General features: G+C 36.1%; 7 protein-coding genes across 8 annotated transcripts; 4 read left to right on the forward strand and 3 right to left on the reverse strand.

The window, feature by feature from the left end:
* The first annotated feature begins 2 nt into the window (after positions 1-2).
* On the forward strand, positions 3-841 carry LOC6646860 (proteasome subunit beta type-3). Its single transcript, XM_002069686.4, has one exon. The coding sequence runs from the start codon at positions 117-119 to the stop codon at positions 732-734; it is 618 nt and encodes a 205-aa protein (XP_002069722.1). The 5' UTR covers positions 3-116; the 3' UTR covers positions 735-841.
* A 7-nt stretch (positions 842-848) lies between these two features.
* On the reverse strand, positions 849-2,229 carry LOC6646859 (MYG1 protein C27H6.8). Its single transcript, XM_023178339.2, has 3 exons — positions 2,161-2,229; positions 1,775-2,096; positions 849-1,711 (listed from the first exon to the last, which is right to left on the reverse strand). Exons 1-3 carry the CDS (start codon positions 2,183-2,185, stop codon positions 967-969), a joined length of 1,092 nt encoding a protein of 363 aa, XP_023034107.2. The 5' UTR covers positions 2,186-2,229; the 3' UTR covers positions 849-966.
* A 439-nt stretch (positions 2,230-2,668) lies between these two features.
* LOC6646857 (facilitated trehalose transporter Tret1) lies at positions 2,669-13,510 on the forward strand. Of its 2 annotated transcripts, none has more exons than XM_023178354.2 (7): positions 2,669-2,752; positions 7,793-7,950; positions 8,819-8,935; positions 9,023-9,108; positions 9,347-9,463; positions 11,714-13,087; positions 13,147-13,510. In XM_023178354.2, exons 1-7 carry the CDS (start codon positions 2,703-2,705, stop codon positions 13,435-13,437), a joined length of 2,193 nt encoding a protein of 730 aa, XP_023034122.1. In that variant the 5' UTR covers positions 2,669-2,702; the 3' UTR covers positions 13,438-13,510. The 2 variants fall into 2 exon arrangements, with proteins under 2 accessions (XP_023034122.1, XP_002069719.3); XM_002069683.4 differs by lacking the exon at positions 2,669-2,752 and adding an exon at positions 7,419-7,681.
* Positions 10,173-11,225, reverse strand: LOC6646858 (antigen 5 like allergen Cul n 1). Its single transcript, XM_047009139.1, has 2 exons — positions 11,000-11,225; positions 10,173-10,946 (listed from the first exon to the last, which is right to left on the reverse strand). The coding sequence occupies exons 1-2, from the start codon at positions 11,195-11,197 to the stop codon at positions 10,341-10,343; spliced, it is 804 nt and encodes a 267-aa protein (XP_046865095.1). The 5' UTR covers positions 11,198-11,225; the 3' UTR covers positions 10,173-10,340.
* Positions 13,511-13,797: 287 nt separating the features above from the next.
* Positions 13,798-15,397, reverse strand: LOC6646856 (WD repeat domain phosphoinositide-interacting protein 3). The gene is made up of 4 exons (XM_002069682.4): positions 15,212-15,397; positions 14,990-15,076; positions 14,151-14,912; positions 13,798-14,072 (listed from the first exon to the last, which is right to left on the reverse strand). Exons 1-4 carry the CDS (start codon positions 15,276-15,278, stop codon positions 13,966-13,968), a joined length of 1,023 nt encoding a protein of 340 aa, XP_002069718.1. The 5' UTR covers positions 15,279-15,397; the 3' UTR covers positions 13,798-13,965.
* Positions 15,398-15,514: 117 nt separating this feature from the next.
* On the forward strand, positions 15,515-19,775 carry LOC6646855 (mitochondrial glutamate carrier 1). The gene is made up of 5 exons (XM_002069681.4): positions 15,515-15,716; positions 17,066-17,134; positions 18,149-18,283; positions 18,346-18,972; positions 19,036-19,775. Exons 2-5 carry the CDS (start codon positions 17,067-17,069, stop codon positions 19,178-19,180), a joined length of 975 nt encoding a protein of 324 aa, XP_002069717.3. The 5' UTR covers positions 15,515-15,716; position 17,066; the 3' UTR covers positions 19,181-19,775.
* Positions 19,776-19,841: 66 nt separating this feature from the next.
* Positions 19,842-20,935, forward strand: LOC6646854 (mitochondrial glutamate carrier 1). The gene is made up of 3 exons (XM_002069680.4): positions 19,842-19,897; positions 19,950-20,084; positions 20,155-20,935. The coding sequence occupies exons 1-3, from the start codon at positions 19,869-19,871 to the stop codon at positions 20,933-20,935; spliced, it is 945 nt and encodes a 314-aa protein (XP_002069716.3). The 5' UTR covers positions 19,842-19,868.

The following is a 20,935-nucleotide window of genomic DNA, read 5'->3' on the forward strand; positions in this document are numbered from 1 at the left end:
ACAGTCCGGCAAGGCTTGACTGAGAAACAAAAAGTCATCTTCTCTAGCGGCGTTTCATTTACTGCAACAAAATTTCATATTTTCCAACGTAAAAATTAACTAAACAGGGAGCCGAGATGTCGATCTTGTCGTATAATGGAGGGTGTGTTGTGGCCATGCGAGGCAAGGAGTGTGTGGCCATAGCCACTGACCATCGCTTTGGAGTCCAAGCCCAAACGATTTCCACAGATTTCAAGAAGGTATTCCACATCGCTCCTCGTATGTTCCTTGGATTGACGGGACTCCAGACAGACATACTGACGGTCCGGGATCGTCTAATGTTCCGCAAGAATCTGTACGAGACGCGCGAGAATCGTGAGATGGCTCCAAAACCTTTTTCCGCAATGCTTTCCAGTTTTCTTTACGAGCACCGTTTCGGACCATACTTTGTAGAGCCAGTGGTAGCTGGTCTTCACCCAAAGACCCTGGAACCCTTTATTTGCAACATGGACTTAATTGGATGCCCCAATGAGCCTGATGACTTTGTGGTGGCTGGAACTTGTGCGGAACAGTTGTATGGCATGTGTGAGACTCTGTGGCGTCCGAACTTGGATCCCGATCAACTATTCGAAGTGATCTCTCAATCAATGGTAAATGCCTTTGATCGTGATGCCATGAGTGGTTGGGGTGCAACGGTTTATGTCATCGAAAAGGATAAGATTACGGAAAGATCGCTCCAGACGCGCATGGATTAGATGTGGTTGCAAGTGAAGAAAGTACACATTTAGTGTTAATGTAAACTGATATATGAAAGAAAAAACACAAATAAAATTTGTTCAGGTACCAGGACATATAAAATAGACTCTTTATCTCTTTCAGTAAACATTTTATTGAAATTGTGCTTCTTGATATGGAATATCTGGTTCTGTAATATATCATTTGTAAAACTTTAATTTATTAATAGGTTTTCTACTCTTTGCTAACAAATTATTCAGCTTCTTCCGGCCATTCAATGCTCTTCTTGGCCATGGCCAAGGCTGCCTCTCTAGTTTTGGCGCCACCTATGAATCCACTATGATGCACAAATACCAATTCTTTTATGCCGGCCTTTTCGCTTAGCTCATCGTCTCGCAGGCCTCGCCAAGCAGAAGGCAGAAATTTGCGTCCCAAGAAACTACTTGGGGTCACAGGAACGCCAGCCACTCGCCAACTTTGTCCGTCGTTGAATATTACCAATTTGGGCACGCCTTCTATATTGTATTCCTTCTCAAGATCAGCCAAATGTGCTTTCCAAGGACAAAATGTGCTTAGCAGAAGGATTTCTCCACTCGGATAAACGCTTTTCGCATTCTCCAAAGCCTCTCGAACATAGTCTCGGGCCGCCAGCCAAGAGCAACAGACTTCCAACACGTTCTGTACGAGTTCTTTACCTGCTACTTCAATGGCCTGCTTAAAACGTTGTTCTATGTCAACATCTTTCTCCTGCCACGATGGATTCAAGCGGCCAATGCGTGCAGAGATGTGGGTGGAAATCTTATAGCGTGGTTCACCACCCTCAAACATGGGTACACCATTGTCTATGGCATCCAATTCGGATATAAAATTTCTATAAATTTGCACAAACGCCAATTGAAGATTTCTCGCCGATAATTGCTTTTGATGTTCCTTTTCTAAAATTCTTTGGATCACACGCTCGCCATAATGGCTATAAACAAGTCCAGCGCTGCTAAGTCTGAAATTGGATTGGACTTTCAACATTATTGCGTATACGGTGTGGGCTAATGGTTGACATTACCTTATATCGAAATCCTTACTAACTTCCGGATGCAGGCTGTGTAGAGTTTCTTGAAAGGGTTTCTGATGGTGATCATACCATTTCTTTTCATGATCATATTCTCCACCCACATCCACAATTATATCGCAGGTCTCCCTTAAGACTTTGTCATCACGACTGCGAAAGATTTCAGCATTCTCATATTCCGGTAGCTGTTGAAGCATAAAACAGGCTACAACTTCATCGCAATGAAAAGTTCCATTGTGGGTGCCAATTCGTGATGGAGTAGAGCGTTTTGGTGGAGTGGACATTTTGCTTAAATTTCTCGCAAAGTTGACAATTGCTGTTAATTAAAAATGGTTATTTAATTTATTAAAGAATATAAATTCGGCATGTTTTTTACTTACTCAGAAAACGCGGCAAACGAAACATATGATTTTTAAAGGCCCCCAGGTGAACAACGAATTTGAGATGGTAAACACCGCAAAGGGAAATTGCTCTTCAAATTGTCCATCTCTAATGCAGTGTTATCGATAATATCAATTAGCGCGCCTAATTTAAAAAAACAATTAACAACAGTTATAAACAGTCTTTGAATATTCAACTTTATATAAACTATTTTAATTAAACTTTAAATAATTACAAAACTTATTGCTTGTTGGAAAAAACTCTTTTGTACCAAGCACAGGCCGCATCCTACTACCTCATACGTCTGAGCCCATATTGATCTAAACAATTAACAAAGGAAAGCTAATTTGTTAAACAAAATTTTATTGGTATGTTTTACGATTTTTGGACTGTGTATAAGAAATACATAGTTTTTTTTTCTAGGGCGAGTGAAAAATGTTTAAATACAATTTTCAGTTAACTGACAGATATCGAGATCAACGCATGGATAAAGTTGATTAGTTCTTCATAAAAAGGGAAAATAATAAATAAACAGGCGAAAATGGCTGAGGCTAGACTGCGCCGCAATATAAGCCGCCAAATTCCAGCAATGTAAGAAACATTAAACATTATTAAAAATACAAGTAAATTCTGTGTGCGTGTGTTTTTTTGTGTTGTGTTGGGTTTTGCACTTATATAATCGCCTGATGATTTAAATTATTTAAATTTCGCATTTCCGTTAATTGTTGGGGAAAACTGAGAAAATGTTTGTAAAGTGACGGACACTGGCTGCTACAATTAAGAGAAAAAGTTTACAATAAACATAAATCACTGCCGACGACAATGATCACGTGTGATGTAAAAGCAACAACAACAAATACGCTAATTTTAAAATACAAAAATGTTTTCTGTATCCCATGACCTTCGATCGTCATGCGAGAGACGAGCGGAAATATTTTTACATTAGTTTTTGTAACGGAAACTTGTTTTCAAACATATATTTTTTTCATGTTTTTTTGCTAGAATTTAAGTGCATTCAGAATTTGCCGATTTTGGGGTAGCGGGAACAAAGACTCACAACGGTTGAATTAAATATTAAAGATGCTGATAAGCCATTTTCGTTTGGGTATTTTGAAAATCTTATCATTTTTGAGACAAGTTCATTGATCTAAAAATTTGCTACCCATGTCTAGGAACATATATGTATTCCATTTTGTTTCAATTACAAATTCAATTATTATTTCACACCCATTTGACTTGTTAACTGACGTTAGCGGGAAGTTTATTCCAAAACAAATTGCTTAATTCTCGTAATTTTTAGGACAAATATGTGAAAATGAGTCAGAAGCTATGTTGATAACAATTATTTATATATAGAGCATTATTGTTGATTTTGTCAAGCTTGGTAAGCACTTAATAAATTTAATGGAATTTCGGATAATCATAGAAAAAAATGCGTTGAAGCAAATTTAATTACATAATTTTCAAAATAACTCTGTGAGCTAAAAGTCTAATAGGTATATTTTAGTCTATCTTGTGTTCTTTTATCTTGTTCTAAGTCTAATTCTATTTATTTTAGTTAAACATTCAGGGGGTATTCAGTTTGCCAGTAGTCATAGGCTTTGTTAAACAATTAAATTACAAATACAACAATTTAGAACTCACTATCCGCTATCCGCTCAAGTAATTTAGTTTTGATTTACAAAGAGAAATCAAACAGATAAAAACTAGTCAACTCGTCTCGCTTCACTAGTTTCCGTGGACCAAAACCTAAACCTATTCGCATTCCATTTGAAAATGTTATTCAATTTCGTTTAAAATTTATAACTCAACTTGATTCTGACCTACGTATCTATAGCTTGTGTTAATACTTTCTTCTTTTATACATAAATTCATTATTAATAGTTCCAATACTCTACAATTAAGAAATATTTGTAGGGTAAGAGACCCATGACTTTTCGAAAATCTAGCAAAAAGACAGACCGAACAGACTATATGACTTTGTCATCTCAATTCAACTCATTTTCCTGATCAGAAATGCATTATTTACATATTTACATTTATATTGCCTTTGCATTGTAACCTTCTGGCCAAGTTGTTTATACTCTTTTCGCAAGAGTATAAAAAAGAACAAATAACCGGTTTAACATTTTTATTTTAACGTTTTGTTGACAAATGTTTATTGCTACTTGAAGATGTTCCAGAAACAATTTCTCGAAATTCTCCCACTTGAAATCGTTTTGAAGACCTAAGACTGCAAATGTTTTATCTTATTGTTCGTATTAGTGACGGGTTGAACAAGCAAAGGACTTGTTTTCCATGCTTGAAAACTGAAATTCGAATATTGCTTTAACAAGTCGAATATATTCACATTTTAGCTCAAATCTACTTAATTTTTATCACTTCTTCTAAATCTTTCAAAAGAAACATAAAACTGTCAATTTAAAATAAAAAATTTAACCCATTTCACATTGAACATTTTAATTCAATTGATTATTGTCGGCACATTATCCTGAATGTTTTTGTTTGCCTGCTCCCACTGTGCGTATACGTTATATTTGACCCCAAAAATGGTCCGGACAGCAGGGTGAAGAGACTCCAAAGCGTTGAATGCTTTGTAAGAAAGAGTATTACCAATAATACATTAGATTCTTGATAAATTTAATACTTCAAATTCATAAGTGAGTTCGTTAGTTTTCAGAACAACCTTCAATATAAATATTTTTGATATTTTGTATTTATCAATTGTCATTTAAAATAGAATTTTGTATTTCTTAATGAACTTCTTTTTCTCTTTTTTTTGCATTTATTGTTGGCTGTGTTCTGCTGTTGCATTATAAATTGGTCAAAGCATTGTTATTACCAAATGTGCTGCTGCCACGTTTGACATTTGCAACACCAACAACAACAATCAACAAGAACCGCCAATACAATGCAATAAGCTTTGGCCTAATGAGAGTTTTATATCGTATTGAATGCAGCTGTTTTTTTCTACTTTTTTGTTGGTTTGCTTCTGGTTACGTCGACGTCAACGTCAACGTCGACAGAGGCAGCGCTGTAAGCCAAGCTTAACAAGAGAGCTCCAAGCTTAAATTATTCAGTTTCAGTTTGTTTTTAACGTACAACAGGCACAGATGAAATTTTCGTTTAAAGCGCAACGACAAAAATCCAAAAAGTAACTGAAAACTAAGTAGGAAACGCATCAATTGAAACGAAGAAAACGCGCGTTTAACGTAACGGAAAATTAGAAAGAAACTAACAATATTTTTTGTGCATTACAAGTTTCATTAAACAAATTCTGTGTAAATTTTCTCCAAGTGACTGACTCAACCTTTGGATAATGCATTTCGGCCGCTGCACGCAATCCGCGCCGTTTCGCCGTTAACGATGACAATCTTTTAGCCCACTTTCGAGTACATATTAGGATTCGAATTCAGGTTGGGGGGTAGTGGAAACTTCCACCCCTTCTTCTGCTTCTAGCCCTCTAATATGTAAATCTTTTGGCTTAAAGTGTAAACTAAACGTAAATGGCATTCTTAGAATTTAGTTGAGAAAGTGAGAAACCAGTTTTCTAGGAGAAAAACAACAGCAAAATATCTTTAAAAAACGAAAAACACGTAAAAGAAATACAAAATAAAATCAACAAGACAAGATCAACGGAGAAACAAAAACACAACACCGAAAAAAATCGACAAAATAAACATAATTAATATTTATAACCGCAACAACAAGTTGTGAAAGGTGTTGAGCCTCTCCATTCGCTCTCACTCTAAGGTGTCAGTCGGTTAAAGTGCGGCGCTTCGTACAGTTCGCCAACAAGTGCGTAAAATTAATTCAAATTTATCGACAAAAAAAATAAATTATAAATCCAAACTGGTTAAAGTGTTGAACCATCAATAAATTCAATTTTCTCCCATCCCCTTTTTTTGTTTAAATTCAAACCCTTTTAAGCCAAAAGAGAACTTCAAATTTGTAAATCTCGAAAATATATAAAATATGTAAATTATATACAATTTGCACGTAACATTAATTTGTGTCAACCACGAACAAAATATAAATAAATAATAATTAAACTCCAACTGAACGATCGCAAAGGCATAATAAATAAGCTTGAATAATGGCAAAAGACTTTGCAAAGAAAGCAGCATGACGAGGTTTTTTTTTTGTTAATTTCAAACAAATTGTGGCTAACAAAGAGAAATGAAATCGATATAATTAATTTTAGCTTTACCAAAAAGCCTCTTCTTAATGGAGGGCAAAATCATCTTTAAAACTAAACTCTTACATTATAAGTGATAGATTTGAAAGTTTAATGAATTTATTTATGTATTTACTATCCTAAATTATAACTTATCTTTTCTCTTTTTTATTTTAAGTTAAGTCATCATCATAATAATTATAATAAATCATAATATAGAAACATCGTAAATTTTAATGAGTATAGGTTTGTCAGAAAGACAGGAATAAATTTTCACCACCCTACTAATTAAACTATCAACCTAACTATATTTTACAAGCACTGGTAACTAAGGGTTTGGCTTAGACGAAAACTACATCCATACACTAGCCTGGGATTCGAACCCGGATCCTCGTTGTTCAATTGACCAAATGACTGAGCCAAAATATAGAAAAATTTCGATAGCAAATTTGTAGTTTTTACAATTTGAAAATTTCATATTTGTTTTAAATATTTGATTTTGATACTAGAGGTAGGCCCAAAGCCCAAGGGCTACCGCGCCCATGGAGTGAATCCATTGTTAATGTTAATATTCCTCATCAATATCAACAAAAAATGGGTGTGATTTTGTTTCTTTTAAATATTTTAGACAATGAGAGCTTAGAATATCAACTTTTTTTTCCAGTATAACACAGAGACTTCTTACTATTCCATATGAATTTGAAAAAGGTTTTTTAACCAAGTTGGATTCCGCCAAGTTAGTTAGTTAATTCAGAATTCGGCAAGGGTTTTAAATTTCATCAAACTTTCATGTGGTTCCAAATGAAAACTCTATTAGATTTTGTCATTTGTAATACATTTCGAACTCCAATACAGAATATTTAGTTACCTTAAATGGATTTAAAGGTTTGTTTGGTGACAATTACTAAAAAAAAACCACGATAAATAGTGAACTTGAATATATAATTTGAAACATTTAAAGTCAAAATTTCAAATCAATTTGGTAAATAATTGTTTCATCTTCTCGTCATGCTGCTAAGTGCATTGTGAATTGATTTCAATAAATGTATTCACTTATCTTCTATTTGCTTGCACCCACAGAGTCAAAGTCAGGTGTTAACAATGAATAATTATAATGAAAATTAGAATTGATACTTAGCCAAGTCAGCAGCAGTAGCAGCAGCAGCAGCCAGTGAAAACGTTAAACAAACTATTAATAACTAGACAGAACTCGACACTTGAACAAGCAGTCAAAACTAAAGATAAACGCCGAGTGCAAGTGCCGCATTTGCCACAATGTTGAATGGCAATGGCAATGGCAAGTCAACGGCAACAACAGTTGCTGCAAACGCTGAAAAAAATGGGTAAAAATCCAACAAAAAACAACTCAAAAATATACAACAATCACCTTTACTAAAGCAAAAGTGTTTTAACTAACTTAATTTTTTTGAATTTTTATATTAAATTGCTTCTAGATCTGTGAACGATCGTCCTTTGTTTATGCTAAATGGCCATAACAATAACAATATTAATCGTCGCACTTCGGCGATCGTTAACGATGTGGAAGTTAGTAATTTTCGACGGGCCTTACCACAGTTTATAGCTGTTAGTATTAAGAACATATTGCTTTTCGGTAAATACTCGCAATGCCATTTTAAATTTCAATTAAAAAATAACTAAAACTTGGAGTGAAACTAGTTGAATAAAGTTTGAAGATAAATAAGAATAAGTTTAATTTAAAAGACATTGAAAAGTAATTGTTCTAAAAAACTTCTACACAGTTTAATATACATTGATTTTATATATATTTTGAAAACTTGATATATACTAATTTCATTCCCAAGTTCTCTATATACAGTGGCAGTCGGAATTTCCTTAATTTAATTTAAAAGAGGTTTATTATTCTAGAAATTTGTTTCAAAGTTTCATTCACAATACTTACACTTGGGAGATTAATTACTTTAGCATATTTTTAGGCAATTTAGTTTCACTTTTCGTCCTTTCGTCTGTGATTAGTTCACATGAGATTTTCAGTGTCTGCTCTCATTTTGGTGGAAGGTTGAATTATTGTTTATTCATTTACCTGAAATCGTTTAGAAATTCGTGAATGTATAGTCTAAAAAAGGCATCTGCCTTTACTCATGTTAACTAAAGTTTTGTGTTTAAAAATTCTAAAAAAAAACTTCTTTTATATCCTTACTTGAACTGAATGAATTGATTTTAAAGTACTGGTTTTCTTGAACTTCAGAAATGTAGTTAAAATTTCCCTTCAAATGAGACCATAATCATTTAAATTGGATATTTGACTCCGAAAAAGGAGCAAACTTTTGTGTGGCACTTCTCAAGAGGCCTCTTCCATATTCATTCATATCTTTGGTACAAAATGTATTTATTTGTAGACTCTTTAAAACTGTGCGCCACTGTATATATGTAGCTATATAGGTATTTAAATATATTTTGAATAAATAATTATAATTTAATATAATATTTGGCATATTAAGGCTATGGCATGACTTTGGGTTTTCCCACAATTGTGATACCAGCCATTCAAGGTGGTGAAGGACGAAGCGATCCCAATAGTGACATAGTTCTTAACAAAGATGAAATATCGTGGTTTAGTAAGTATATACTCACAAGTATTCACCATACACGTGGCTTATTCATTTATATAATTTACTATTTTTTCTATCTATTTTTTTTGATAGGTTCGATAAATTTGATTTGCGTGCCATTGGGTTGTCTCTTCTCAGGTTTGTTCACCCAGCCTCTGGGTAAACGGAGGGCTATGCAGGTGTGTATACCATAGGTGTGGGTGCTTGTGTGTGTGTGTTGAATGTGTGTGTGTGCGCACTTAACCGCAATCATCTGTAATCCATCCATCTTCCGCCACATGCAACATTGACACACTGAACTGGAAATGATCCGCGTGACTCTTTTTATTTGTTTTTTATTTTTTTTTTTGATTTTATTATGCAATTATGTTGATCATTTTGTTGTTGTTGTTTTCTATTTGTTGTTGTTGCTTTTAGTTTGTCAATCTGCCGATGCTGGCTGCCTGGTTAATGTTTCACTTTTCAACGCGTACGGAGCATTTGTATGCGGCTTTATGCTTGGCTGGTCTCGGCGGCGGTTTGATGGAGGCGCCGGTAAGTTTATTCAAATCCAAAACCAAAATCCAACCCTAAAATCAATTAATATATCCACTGGGATTGTGGGAATCTACATGTATCAAATTGATGACCTTGACTAGGGCAGACAATGTGGGGGACTCAAATTTATTGTTATTATGAAGATGATCATCAGTTTTTAGTTTTGCACCTTTTGTTTAGCTGATTTCGATTTGCATTAATAGACGTGAAACTTTGATTGTTCATAGATTTTGTCTCATGTCGGTATTGAGTTAATCCCCTTTTCTTGAGTAGGTGGGAAATTCACAGATGTGTATATAAAAAAAAAGTCTATTAAAAAGTCACAAAAACAAGTCATTTCCGGATATTTTGTGCAATTCTTAAGAATAAACAAAATCATTGTTTATGCTTACATTTTCATTATATAAGTGAAAGCTTAAATTCTGACAGTCGAAAAATATTTAAATTTTCGTATTTAAAGTTGTTAAGTTTGGTTTTCGCCTAAGTTATGACAATAAATATGTATTAAAGAAAACAATTGACTAGTTATTAAAGATTAAGCAAAGCCTTTTGACTGCAATCTCTCATTTTTGCTTAGGTGTCAGCAAAAGGTTTGTCATTATAACTTATATTATGCAGGTGTAGGCATGGGCCGAAACTCCAAAAACTAAAACGCTTGAAAAAACTCTGAAAATTATATATAACAACTTTAGTACACTTTCAAATCTTCGAAAACGTTTCAAAATTCATTTTTCTTTATTCAAATTAAGCGAAATACCTAAGTCAACTTTTAGCCAATCTCGTCTGTTACAAAGTTATTTCTATAAAGATTTGTATTAAGATTGAATTACTTTATACATATTTAGTAGAAAACACATTTTTAGGAGCGTTTTATTTACGTTACACTTGTTGTAGAAGTGAAATTGGTTGCAACATCGGATGTGTTAGAAGTCCCAACATATTTAGTTTGATATACTTGGTATAATTGCTGGCCAGGCAATATTTTTTGGTCATATAGACAGGTAAAAAACCATGTTGTTCCGGTAGTTAAAAGACCACAACCAACTTTTCTGATCTTATCGAATACTAGGTTTGCAAATAATCTTTCTTCTTTATTTGGCTTTGCGGGAAATTTACGAAAATCGAAATGATCTTTGTCGTCTTGGTATTTAAACCATCTTTTTAAGAACAAATTGAAATGATTTCTCGTGTGCGGAATGCCGTGATGTAACAAGTAATCTGAACTCTCGGCCACATTGCGATATTCAGGCAAGTTTACACAATATGGTGAAATGTCTTTAATACATAAATTACTAATACGCATGGCCAATAGACTGAGATTATCATCCCAGGTTACTGGGGGTATAGTTCTGTGACCGGGCCAGCTTTTACCAACGTTGTCTTCGAATTCGTTACGATAGTGATTGTGAAGATCGAGAATTGGTTGCCTAAATTTCAACATATCCACACCTATCCGCGGCCTTCCACAATTGGCACCCCACTAATTAAATAAATAGAGTGTAACTTTAGTCACTATGCTTTGATTTCACTTACGAATTGGGTCAGACAGCTAATATGTTCTTCTCCACGCGGACAAAGACTAGCAAGGCAAAAATTTAGTGGCTTCTTTGGAGGACCATACACCTTGGCTGGCCTATAACGATGCCATCTAGTGCGAAATTTTATTTTGTTATCCCAACATAGAACAGAATTGAATAAGCTCAATATTAAAAGGACCAGCAGTATTTGCATCTTGAAGTTTTAAACTTTGTAACTCGAAGATGCATGTGTTTTTGAGGTGGAAAAATTATATATTTAAATTGGCAAAGAAATTAATTCGTTCCATTCCCGAGGCGTAGTTAATCACATTTGATTCCATTTCAAAGCAGATGATAATGCCTGATATTGCATAGGTCGTATAAGTGATTTTTATATATAATATATATAAACTAAACTAGCTAAACACCCACAACTAGTTCGTGTTGGTCATGTTTCCAACCTAATTACCAATATGCACTTAATGAGTAATATTAAACACACACACATACACACATTCAGTGGTTGCATATTAAGTATACGTTACGTTGCTTTTTTTTTCTTGCCCTTGGCAAACTCCTCGTACACTTAACTTCACTTTACACTGCGACTGGCACTGGGTCATGCCATGACACCTGTGACCTTTAGGTTAACTTCAAAAGCGACCTTCGAGCTGTGTGTAATTTGGTTTGCATTTAATTCGTTATTTGTTTTCTGTTGTTGTTGTTGCAGGTGCTTACCTATGTGGCCGAGATCACTGAGCCCAAGTATCGTGGCATTCTATCGGCCTTGGGTACCACATGTGTCATCACTGGGGTCTTTGTGCAATTCATTCTAGGATCCCTAATGGATTGGCGTAGTGTGGCAGCTGTAAGTGCCGCCTTTCCCGTCATCACCATGTGCGCCTTGTGTTTTGTCCCGGAGAGTCCTGTGTGGCTAATCAGGGAGCAGCGTTTTCGTGAGGCAGTCAAATCCCTGCAATGGCTTAGAGGCTGGGTGCCCGAACACAAGATTGAGGCAGAATTCAATCAGCTTTACGATGAGCTGATTACCAAAAAAGCCTTGGAGCAGGCAGCAGATGGCATAACACCCGGAGAAAGCCGTACGTTTAAGAATCGTTTCCGTATGTGGAGGAAACGAAGTTTTCTGGTACCCTTCATGTTGGTCTCCTTTACATTTTTCACTGGCCACTTCTCGGGCAAGACTCCGCTCCAGACATACGCTGTGCAGATCTTTCATACGTTAAAGGCTCCAATGAACAAATATCATGCCACTATTCTGTTGGGAGTGGCTGAAATGTTGGCCACCATAATGGGTGTGATACTTATTCATTTTACTGGGAAGAGACCATTGGTTCTAGTTTCTACTGTGGGCACAGGATTGTGCTTCTTTGGCACTGCGACCTATGCCCATTTTCTAAATGATGTGCCCGGCTTTACGGTCAATAATGTGGTAGTCAATGCCTCAGCCATACTGCCCAAAGAGAATGTTCTATCGCAGGCGAATATATCGAAAATATTTGAGAATGAACAACAGGCCATCCGGAGGGAGGAAGAGGCGAGAATGGAGACCACATTGTTACCAGATGAAATGGAGACAACTACTTTGTTTGACATAGAGCGTATAAAACGTGACATTGAAGAAACCACAACCGAACCGCATTGGGGGGAGGAGGTGGAGTTAACCACATTGTTACCTATTATGAGCAGCAGCACCGCAAAGCCATTACCGAGCTCATCCCCGACGTCGGATAAGCCACCAATTGTGCAGGAAATATTATTAAAAGTGCCCAAACAGGAGCACAACTATTTGGTGTGGGTGCCATTGATTCTTTTGCTGCTGTCTGCCTTCTTCTCACATCTGGGCATACGTATGATACCATGGATATTAATTGGTGAAGTCTTTCCCGCCGAGATACGCAACAGTGCCTCGGGTTTTGCTGGTGGAGTGGGTTATATATTTGGTTTCCTGTCCAATAAACTATTTCTATCCATGGTAGGCGCCCTAACCTTGCCGGGAACCTTTGCCTTTTATGCCAGTGTGGCGTTTTTTGGCACCATAGTTTTATACTTTGCTTTACCCGAAACCGAAGGACGTTCTCTGGGAGTAAGTTATCCTTAGAAAGTAGAGATTTTCGCTTTATTAACTTTTCTACATTTTTATAGGAAATTGAAGCACATTTTTCAAAGAAATCCGAGATGAATTTGTTTCATAAGCAAGCAGCTCTCAAGTCCCCGAAGTCAACAACTATGGAGCAGAATCAAACGCCGGCGAATGTCATCAATATGGATAATTTGCAGAACCTTCATGTGCCCATCAGTTCTCAGCAGCAGGCAAAGATCATTCATTTGCAGCAAAGTGACTTTGCGCCACGATCACAGGATCAGAACGGGGCAAGAGCTGCAGGTGGTTCCACCAATTTGGCATTTGAGGAGCACAACACAACGCATCTGTAATACTTTCCACTTCCATTCCAGTGATATTTGCGAACAATAAACTTAAAATATTTAGTTGTACAGTAACAGTAAACAAGGCCAAAAATGTTTAATCAATTTTCTTGAAATTATTACGCGACTCAAACAAAAGGGTTACCAAATGTTGGCTCTAAAAGCAGCATCGGAAGTAAACCAGTTTGAGCCGCAAATGCCTCGCGCCTTTATGGTCTGGGCTGGTTCAAATCTGTTGATATTTGGCCAACAGCTTTACCAACTAACGGATGGTCAAATAGCTCTAAAGATCTGACAGCACATCAAGACATTTTCTTTTGGTTTGGACAATTAAGTTTATAGGTTCGACGAAATAACAAAAGAGCAATGTTTAAAAGGATTAACTACTTCTATTTTTTAATATATGAACTCGGAGTTTGTTTAACGTATGATTAAAGCATGCTTAATTGTAATATTGTATAACACATTTCCATAGAGATATATAGTAGAGGGTAACGGGTATAAGGATATAGAACAATTGATCAGGTTAATGGAGCTTTATGATTCGTCATCTTGAAGTTCCAGGAATTGCGTGCAAGTGTCACGACCACATTCGCCCTTATTATTAAATAGGAATTTATAGTAATGACCATCGGCGCAAATGGCTGGAAATTGGATTAAAAGAAAAGGTTAAACAAGTTACAAATAAACTTCGTTTTAGTATTGACAACAAATGATCTTACCCACAACTGAATTGGGTTCGGCACCAAAGGCACAAACACACCGTGGTCCCTGTGGTATGGAGAACTTAACGAAACTCCATTGACTTGTGAAATACTTGGGTATGATGGGCAACGATGACTCCTTTTGTTTATTATCGCATAAATTAAAGACATGTATAGTACCATGGTCGGAGGCCACAACTAACATGCTAGACTGATGATTGAAATTGATGCAATAAATATTTGCATGATTGCTTCCCCGTCGCAGTTCCGAAACCATTTTTCCGTTCTCCGTATCGAAAATCCGTATAAGTGTGCCCTTTTCACCAGCTGTGGCTAGACGAGTGCCCTGCAGATTGAGGGCAATGCAACTGATGGCCGCCTCATGAGCTACAACCTCCAAAGGAGCCCGCTCTGTATTGGCAAGATCAACGATTTGGACATGGCCGGTGCGTCGGCCGGGGAATGCGAGTAAACTTTTATTGCTATGCGGACACAAGACACATAGGCCATTGGGATTGGAGCTTGTTTCGAATACGTGCAACTGCTGAGGCTGTTGCGTAAATGTATAGACCTTAATCACTCCCTCGAGCACGACGACAATACGATCTCGTCGCAGGCGTACAGCACGTACCGGCTGGTTGAAATCCAAAGAGATGGCTGGAGACTTTTTTAAATCATCCCAAACGATGACTTTATTTGGCGGATACAAGGGTCGTATGCCGCCGCCCACTAAGGCCAAATAATTGCAGCGAAATAGCATTTCCACATGACTCAGGCCACCTGAAAATAAGACAATAGACAATGTGTTTGGTAAAAATGCAATGTGATGGGAATTTTCGTAATCCATGAACACAGACCTTCGGGAAAATATTGCCTTTCTTTTTCCTTCAGTGGATCACAATTGTAGACCCGAAATCCTGTATCTGTGGCGCAAGCAAAGCAACCTGCAACGCAATATCCATTAAAGATTATTTGACATACACATGTATATACATATATGTAATACAAAAAAAAACACGCCTTTGTGAGTGAATATGTAAACAACATATACATATATTTGTAACTTTGTACATATATACCTTGATCCTGATTGAAGCCTGCAAATAATAAGCCATTCCCATACGGATTCTGCTCCGTAAGATTCATTGTATGTGATTATTATTATCTAAAAGCTGATTTCGCAATTTGTTAATAATTTAAGTGAAATAAGGCAAAATGGAACGGCGTATGATTTATTTTTCAACAAAAACAATCGACTAGTGTTGTGCAGCGCGTCCGGACTCCCAAATGATGTCCCAAATGAACACCGATACTCCATATTTTCCAACACTAAAATTACGAGTACCATTTTTTTTTAAACATTTAAAACAGTTCGTGCTGAGTGCTTCTGTGTGTGTGTGTGTGTGTAGGTGGCCGGACACCGGGATTAGAACGAAGCGCGAACGCGAACAAACATTTAATACGAAAATTATAATAAAGTATTTTTTGAAAAAATATACATAACTATATATTAATATATATTAAGTTGAAAGTGAAACCGAGTCAATTAAATACAGTCTCAGGCAAAAACCAATAATAAGCAATGTGAGTTTTCGACTGTAACAGCATCAGCTGAGCAAGGGAAGGGGGGGCCAGCGGGTGCTTTGCCAATTTATTTAAACATTTTAAATCGAAAGAGCGTCGTCATATATAAATGTATATATACAAGCAAACAAATACACAGACATGCGTATACGTATATGTTTGTATGGCTATGCGTCTGCAATAAATTCTTTAATTTATTAAAAGGTGTTCGAGCCTTGTGATAGAGAGCCCTAAAAGAGAGAAAATTACGTAAAATGATACGCGCTTACAAGTGGTTCCAGTTTGAATTACCCATACAATATTTATCACTAGCTCTGCAAGTGTTGCCCCACACACTTGACTCCCGCTTCACCACTTTCCTCGCCCAGGTGACATACATATGTGGTGTATGGTGTTAGGGGGGAAATGTTGTGAAATTTTCAATTTCAGTTACTTTTTTGCCCCTTAAGTAATAATCGATAATTGTGTGTGTGGTGGATGGCAACTGCAGCCACAACAACAACAAAAGCAACAGGGTTAACTGTAATCTAAAATGCCTTCAACAAAAACGTCGAAATGAACTTTTTATCACATTTGTAGCCTCTCATTTTGAAATTTCCGCGTGCAAAGTTTATAACAAGTTGAATACCTTTACCACTTTCCTGATATCTTTATGCCTAAAATATATTCTTGGTGGATAGATAAAGAAGTTGCTTATCTAAGTTAAGCATTGACCAAAAATCAGAAAAAAATTATAAAATGTTTAAGTAAACTTATATCAAAAACCAAATGGACATCCACCGAAGTTGGTATACTCTAACTGATGTTATCCATTATCATTTAGACAGGATCGGAGTTACAGGGCTCTGAGGTTGAGAGATTTGTAGGGCCCGGGGCCTCAATAATCAATCTACTACCATAATTTATTCTACATCAAGTGCATATAATAATTAAACATCAAGTTATTCGTTGTCAGAGTATATGTGGTATTTGTATTAAGCTATTTTTCAATTAACATAAAGGCGTTAGCATGCTAATGAAACATTTTAGGGCAATTATTTATTCAACAAAGGCAAATATCATGGATTTTTCAAATGTGCATTAATATTTTGTATGTATAAAATTTTTATTTGATATGCCTTCAGCTGTGTGTGGGGCAAGTCAATAAACTTTGCACCAGGCAATGGTTGATAAGAAGCGGCTTTTCGTTAATTATCAATAATAATTTAACAAGTTAGTTCAGCATTATAATAATGTATACAAGCATATTTATTGTTTAAGTTTTGGCTCATCTCTAATCGAAACTAGTTTACACCGATTTCCTTATATCTAAATAAACTATTTATGTATACATATATTTATTTCACCAGAATGGCCTCAATACAACAACAACAACAAAAACAACAGCCACTTCAACAACCCAAACAACAACAATTTGCGTAAGTTATTATTAAACAACAAATAAGCAATGTAGAAAAAAAAGAAAAAGAAAACAATAACAAATATTATATATACATCTAGTGCACGCGCATAAAAAAAGGCGAGAAATAATCATTAAGTGGAAAATCAGTTGACAACATATAGAAATTGATAACTATAAAAGCAATACTATATATTATATATGTAGTTGAGAATGTCTTTAATTTCTCGGTGGAACAAACTTCAGTTTACAGCGAATATACCCTAGTCTAGTCTCTATTTCTGTAGTTTACTATATTTGGGGAAAAACTGCATTCTCTATGACATAATAATGAGTAGACATCATAGTATATAGTATTTCTTTCGTGTGTCATTATTTGGGTTAGAACATTGCTACACTGACAGAAATAGTAAGTTAAAATGCATTACTAAACACTTAAAGTTGAAGTTATTTTGGCGGCCTTAGGGCTCTTAAATTCTTAAATTTTGTTTTGAAATTTCTTCTCCAAATGTTTTTCACTTTTACAACATATTCTTCAAGTGTATTGCACATTGTTGTTTGTTTTGTTTTTGTTGCCATTGCTTAAAATATCTTTTTAGGCGGCTGGTCGGGTAAATGTGAATACTTACATATATGAATGTTTGTATATTTTTATATGTATGATATGCTGGCAAAGAATCAAATATTTTTTCTGATATTATAAATTCGCAAAAACTCTTTGCTTTGACCTTTTCTTTCAAAACAAAAAAAAATAGACAAGAGAAAGAGAAATTTGATCGATATATGTAAATGTTTACTTTAATATTATTTGCTTTGTTTTAAATTTAGATACTCATTATCATAGATACGATACTGCTTTGGGTTAGTGTGTGATATTAGCATAGGCAATTAGTGTTTGTCAAGTTCACGGCAACAAAACATTCAACAAGGCTAATCTAAAAGTTAGCGCAGTCCAAATATTTGTCAATGGGCCAAAACGAGAAAATGTAGAACACAATTAAATGTTATCACTTATCTTTAATTGCATTTGCAGACTATTGCCCAAGATCATTAATGGTGGCATAGCCGGCATTATTGGGGTAACATGTGTATTTCCACTGGATTTGGTCAAGACGCGACTGCAGAATCAGCAAGTGGGTCCAAATGGCGAACGAATGTACAACAGCATGTAAGTAATTGACTAAATATGTACTTTTCATTAATAATCAATTCGATGCATATCATTTTCAGGATCGATTGCTTCCGCAAGACATATGCGGCTGAAGGATATTTTGGAATGTATCGCGGCTCTGGTGTCAATATTCTATTAATTACACCCGAGAAGGCCATTAAATTGACAGCTAATGACTATTTTCGTCATAAGTTGACCACCAAGGATGGAAAACTGCCATTGACAAGTCAAATGGTAGCCGGTGGTTTGGCTGGTGCTTTCCAAATTATTGTCACAACTCCAATGGAATTGCTCAAGATTCAAATGCAGGATGCAGGACGTGTGGCTGCTGCTGCCAAGTTGGCCGGCAAGACCGTGGAGAAGGTATCGGCCACCCAATTGGCTACACAACTTATCAAAGACAAGGGCATTTTCGGCTTGTATAAGGGCATTGGCGCAACTGGGCTAAGGGATGTCACCTTTTCGGTTATCTACTTTCCATTATTTGCCACACTCAACGATTTGGGACCGAGGCGTAAAGATGGTTCCGGTGAAGCTGTTTTCTGGTGTTCATTCTTGGCCGGCTTGGCGGCTGGTTCGACGGCGGCCTTGGCTGTCAATCCATTTGATGTGGTCAAGACACGTCTGCAGGCCATAAAGAAGGCCGACGGTGAGAAGGAGTTCAAGGGCATTTCCGATTGCATAACGTAAGTGCAGTAAAAACTTATATCACACAATCAAATCAATCAATCTAACTCATTTCTTTTTAGTAAAACTTTGAAACACGAGGGACCGACAGCTTTCTTCAAGGGAGGACTTTGCCGTATGATTGTGATTGCTCCATTGTTTGGCATTGCACAAACCGTATACTATTTGGGAGTAGCCGAAGGTTTGCTTGGAGTGGAAAAGAAATAAATTCAATGGAATTATCGACAAAGTGTGCAAGAAATGAAAGGCATTTCCCATTAACTATCCATAGAATGTTGAATGTGTATTATATATATATATGTTTACTTTGTGTGTTAATTGTTGTTAAAGCTGTCCATTGTAAAGTCTCAAATTTAAGCGAAAAGTTCTATAAGACAATTGTTAAAGTTTGTTTTTGTTTCCAGCGAATATATATCTACATACATATGTATGTATATACTTATTAACTATACAGGCAGAATGAAAATTTCAATTCACAATGACAATAAGATAATGTAAAAGGATCGATGCTATTAAGATTTATGTAAATGTTTTGTGCTTTCGTTCATTTAGTATAATTTAGGTCTCTCTATATATTGCCATAACAAAACAAAAAAAAAAAAAAAAATTACCCTTCGGTCTTCTTTGCTTCTAATTGTATCTATTAGAAAAGATTTTGCATTTCCTTTTTATTTGTTGTCAATATGACTTAGAGCAATTTATTTAGATATCTAATACATACAAATAAAAAGATATATATAAACACATACATATATATACACTGCTGACATAATGATAAAGATAAATATATATAAAGATTAAATTTCTTGTGTTTCTTATGTTTCGTTATTCTTAATTTTCTTGTGGTCTTTTGTTCCAGTTGCATTTCTGTTTTTTGACATTGAAATTTAGACACATGGCCGATAAAAAACCCGAAAGTTTTAAGTGAGTAAATGTCTTTATTCTTTGGGCACTTGGCCTAAACATCTCCAGCTAGAATCCTGCCCAAGATCATAAATGGCGGAATAGCGGGTATAATTGGAGTTTCGTGTGTATTTCCCTTGGATTTGGTTAAGACACGTCTACAAAATCAACAAATTGGTCCAAATGGCGAGCGAATGTACAGCAGCATGTAAGAATTGGATTCCATATGCAAATTACATTACATGATGAATAATGCCTCGCTCCCTATATGTACATAGCTTCGATTGCTTTCGCAAGACAATTGCTTCGGAAGGTTTCTTTGGCATGTATCGCGGTTCGGCAGTGAATAATTTACTCATAGCACCCGAGAAGGGCATCAAGTTGGCAACCAATGATTATTTTCGATATCGTTTGGCCTCGGATGATGGCAAAATCACACTTCCCAAACAGGCTTTGGCCGGTGGATTGGCGGGGGCACTTCAAATAATTGTGACCACACCCATGGAGCTGTTGAAAATTCAAATGCAAGATGCTGGACGCATAGCCGATTCGTCCCAGGCATCCGACAAGAAAGTGAAAAAGTTAACAGCATCTCAAATAGCAAAGCAGCTTTTGAGAGAAAAGGGTATCATTGGTTTGTATAAGGGAGTGGGCGCCACTGCGGTGAGGGATATAACCTTTTCGATAATATATTTTCCATTATTTGCAACCATTAATAATGAGGGACCTCGAAAAGCGGATGGCTCCGGCGAAGCAGTGTTCTACTGGTCGTTGATCTCGGGTTTAGTAGCTGGTATGTCTTCAGCATTGTTGGCCACGCCTCTGGATGTGATTAAGACACGTGTGCAGGCCATTAAAAAAGCCGATGGGGAAAAGGAATTCGAAGGAATTATCGACTGCATTAACAAGACCATGAAACATGAGGGGATTACGGCATTTTTTAAAGGCGGCTTGTGCCGAATGATGGTAATAGCTCCACTCTTCGGCATTGCTCAAATGGTCTACTTCTTGGGTGTGGGTGAACGTTTGCTAGGCATAGAGCAAAAAAAATCTGTGTAA

The sequence above is a fragment of the Drosophila willistoni genome, chromosome 3R (genome assembly GCF_018902025.1).
Source record: "Drosophila willistoni isolate 14030-0811.24 chromosome 3R, UCI_dwil_1.1, whole genome shotgun sequence".
NCBI classification, from domain to species: domain Eukaryota; kingdom Metazoa; phylum Arthropoda; class Insecta; order Diptera; family Drosophilidae; genus Drosophila; species Drosophila willistoni.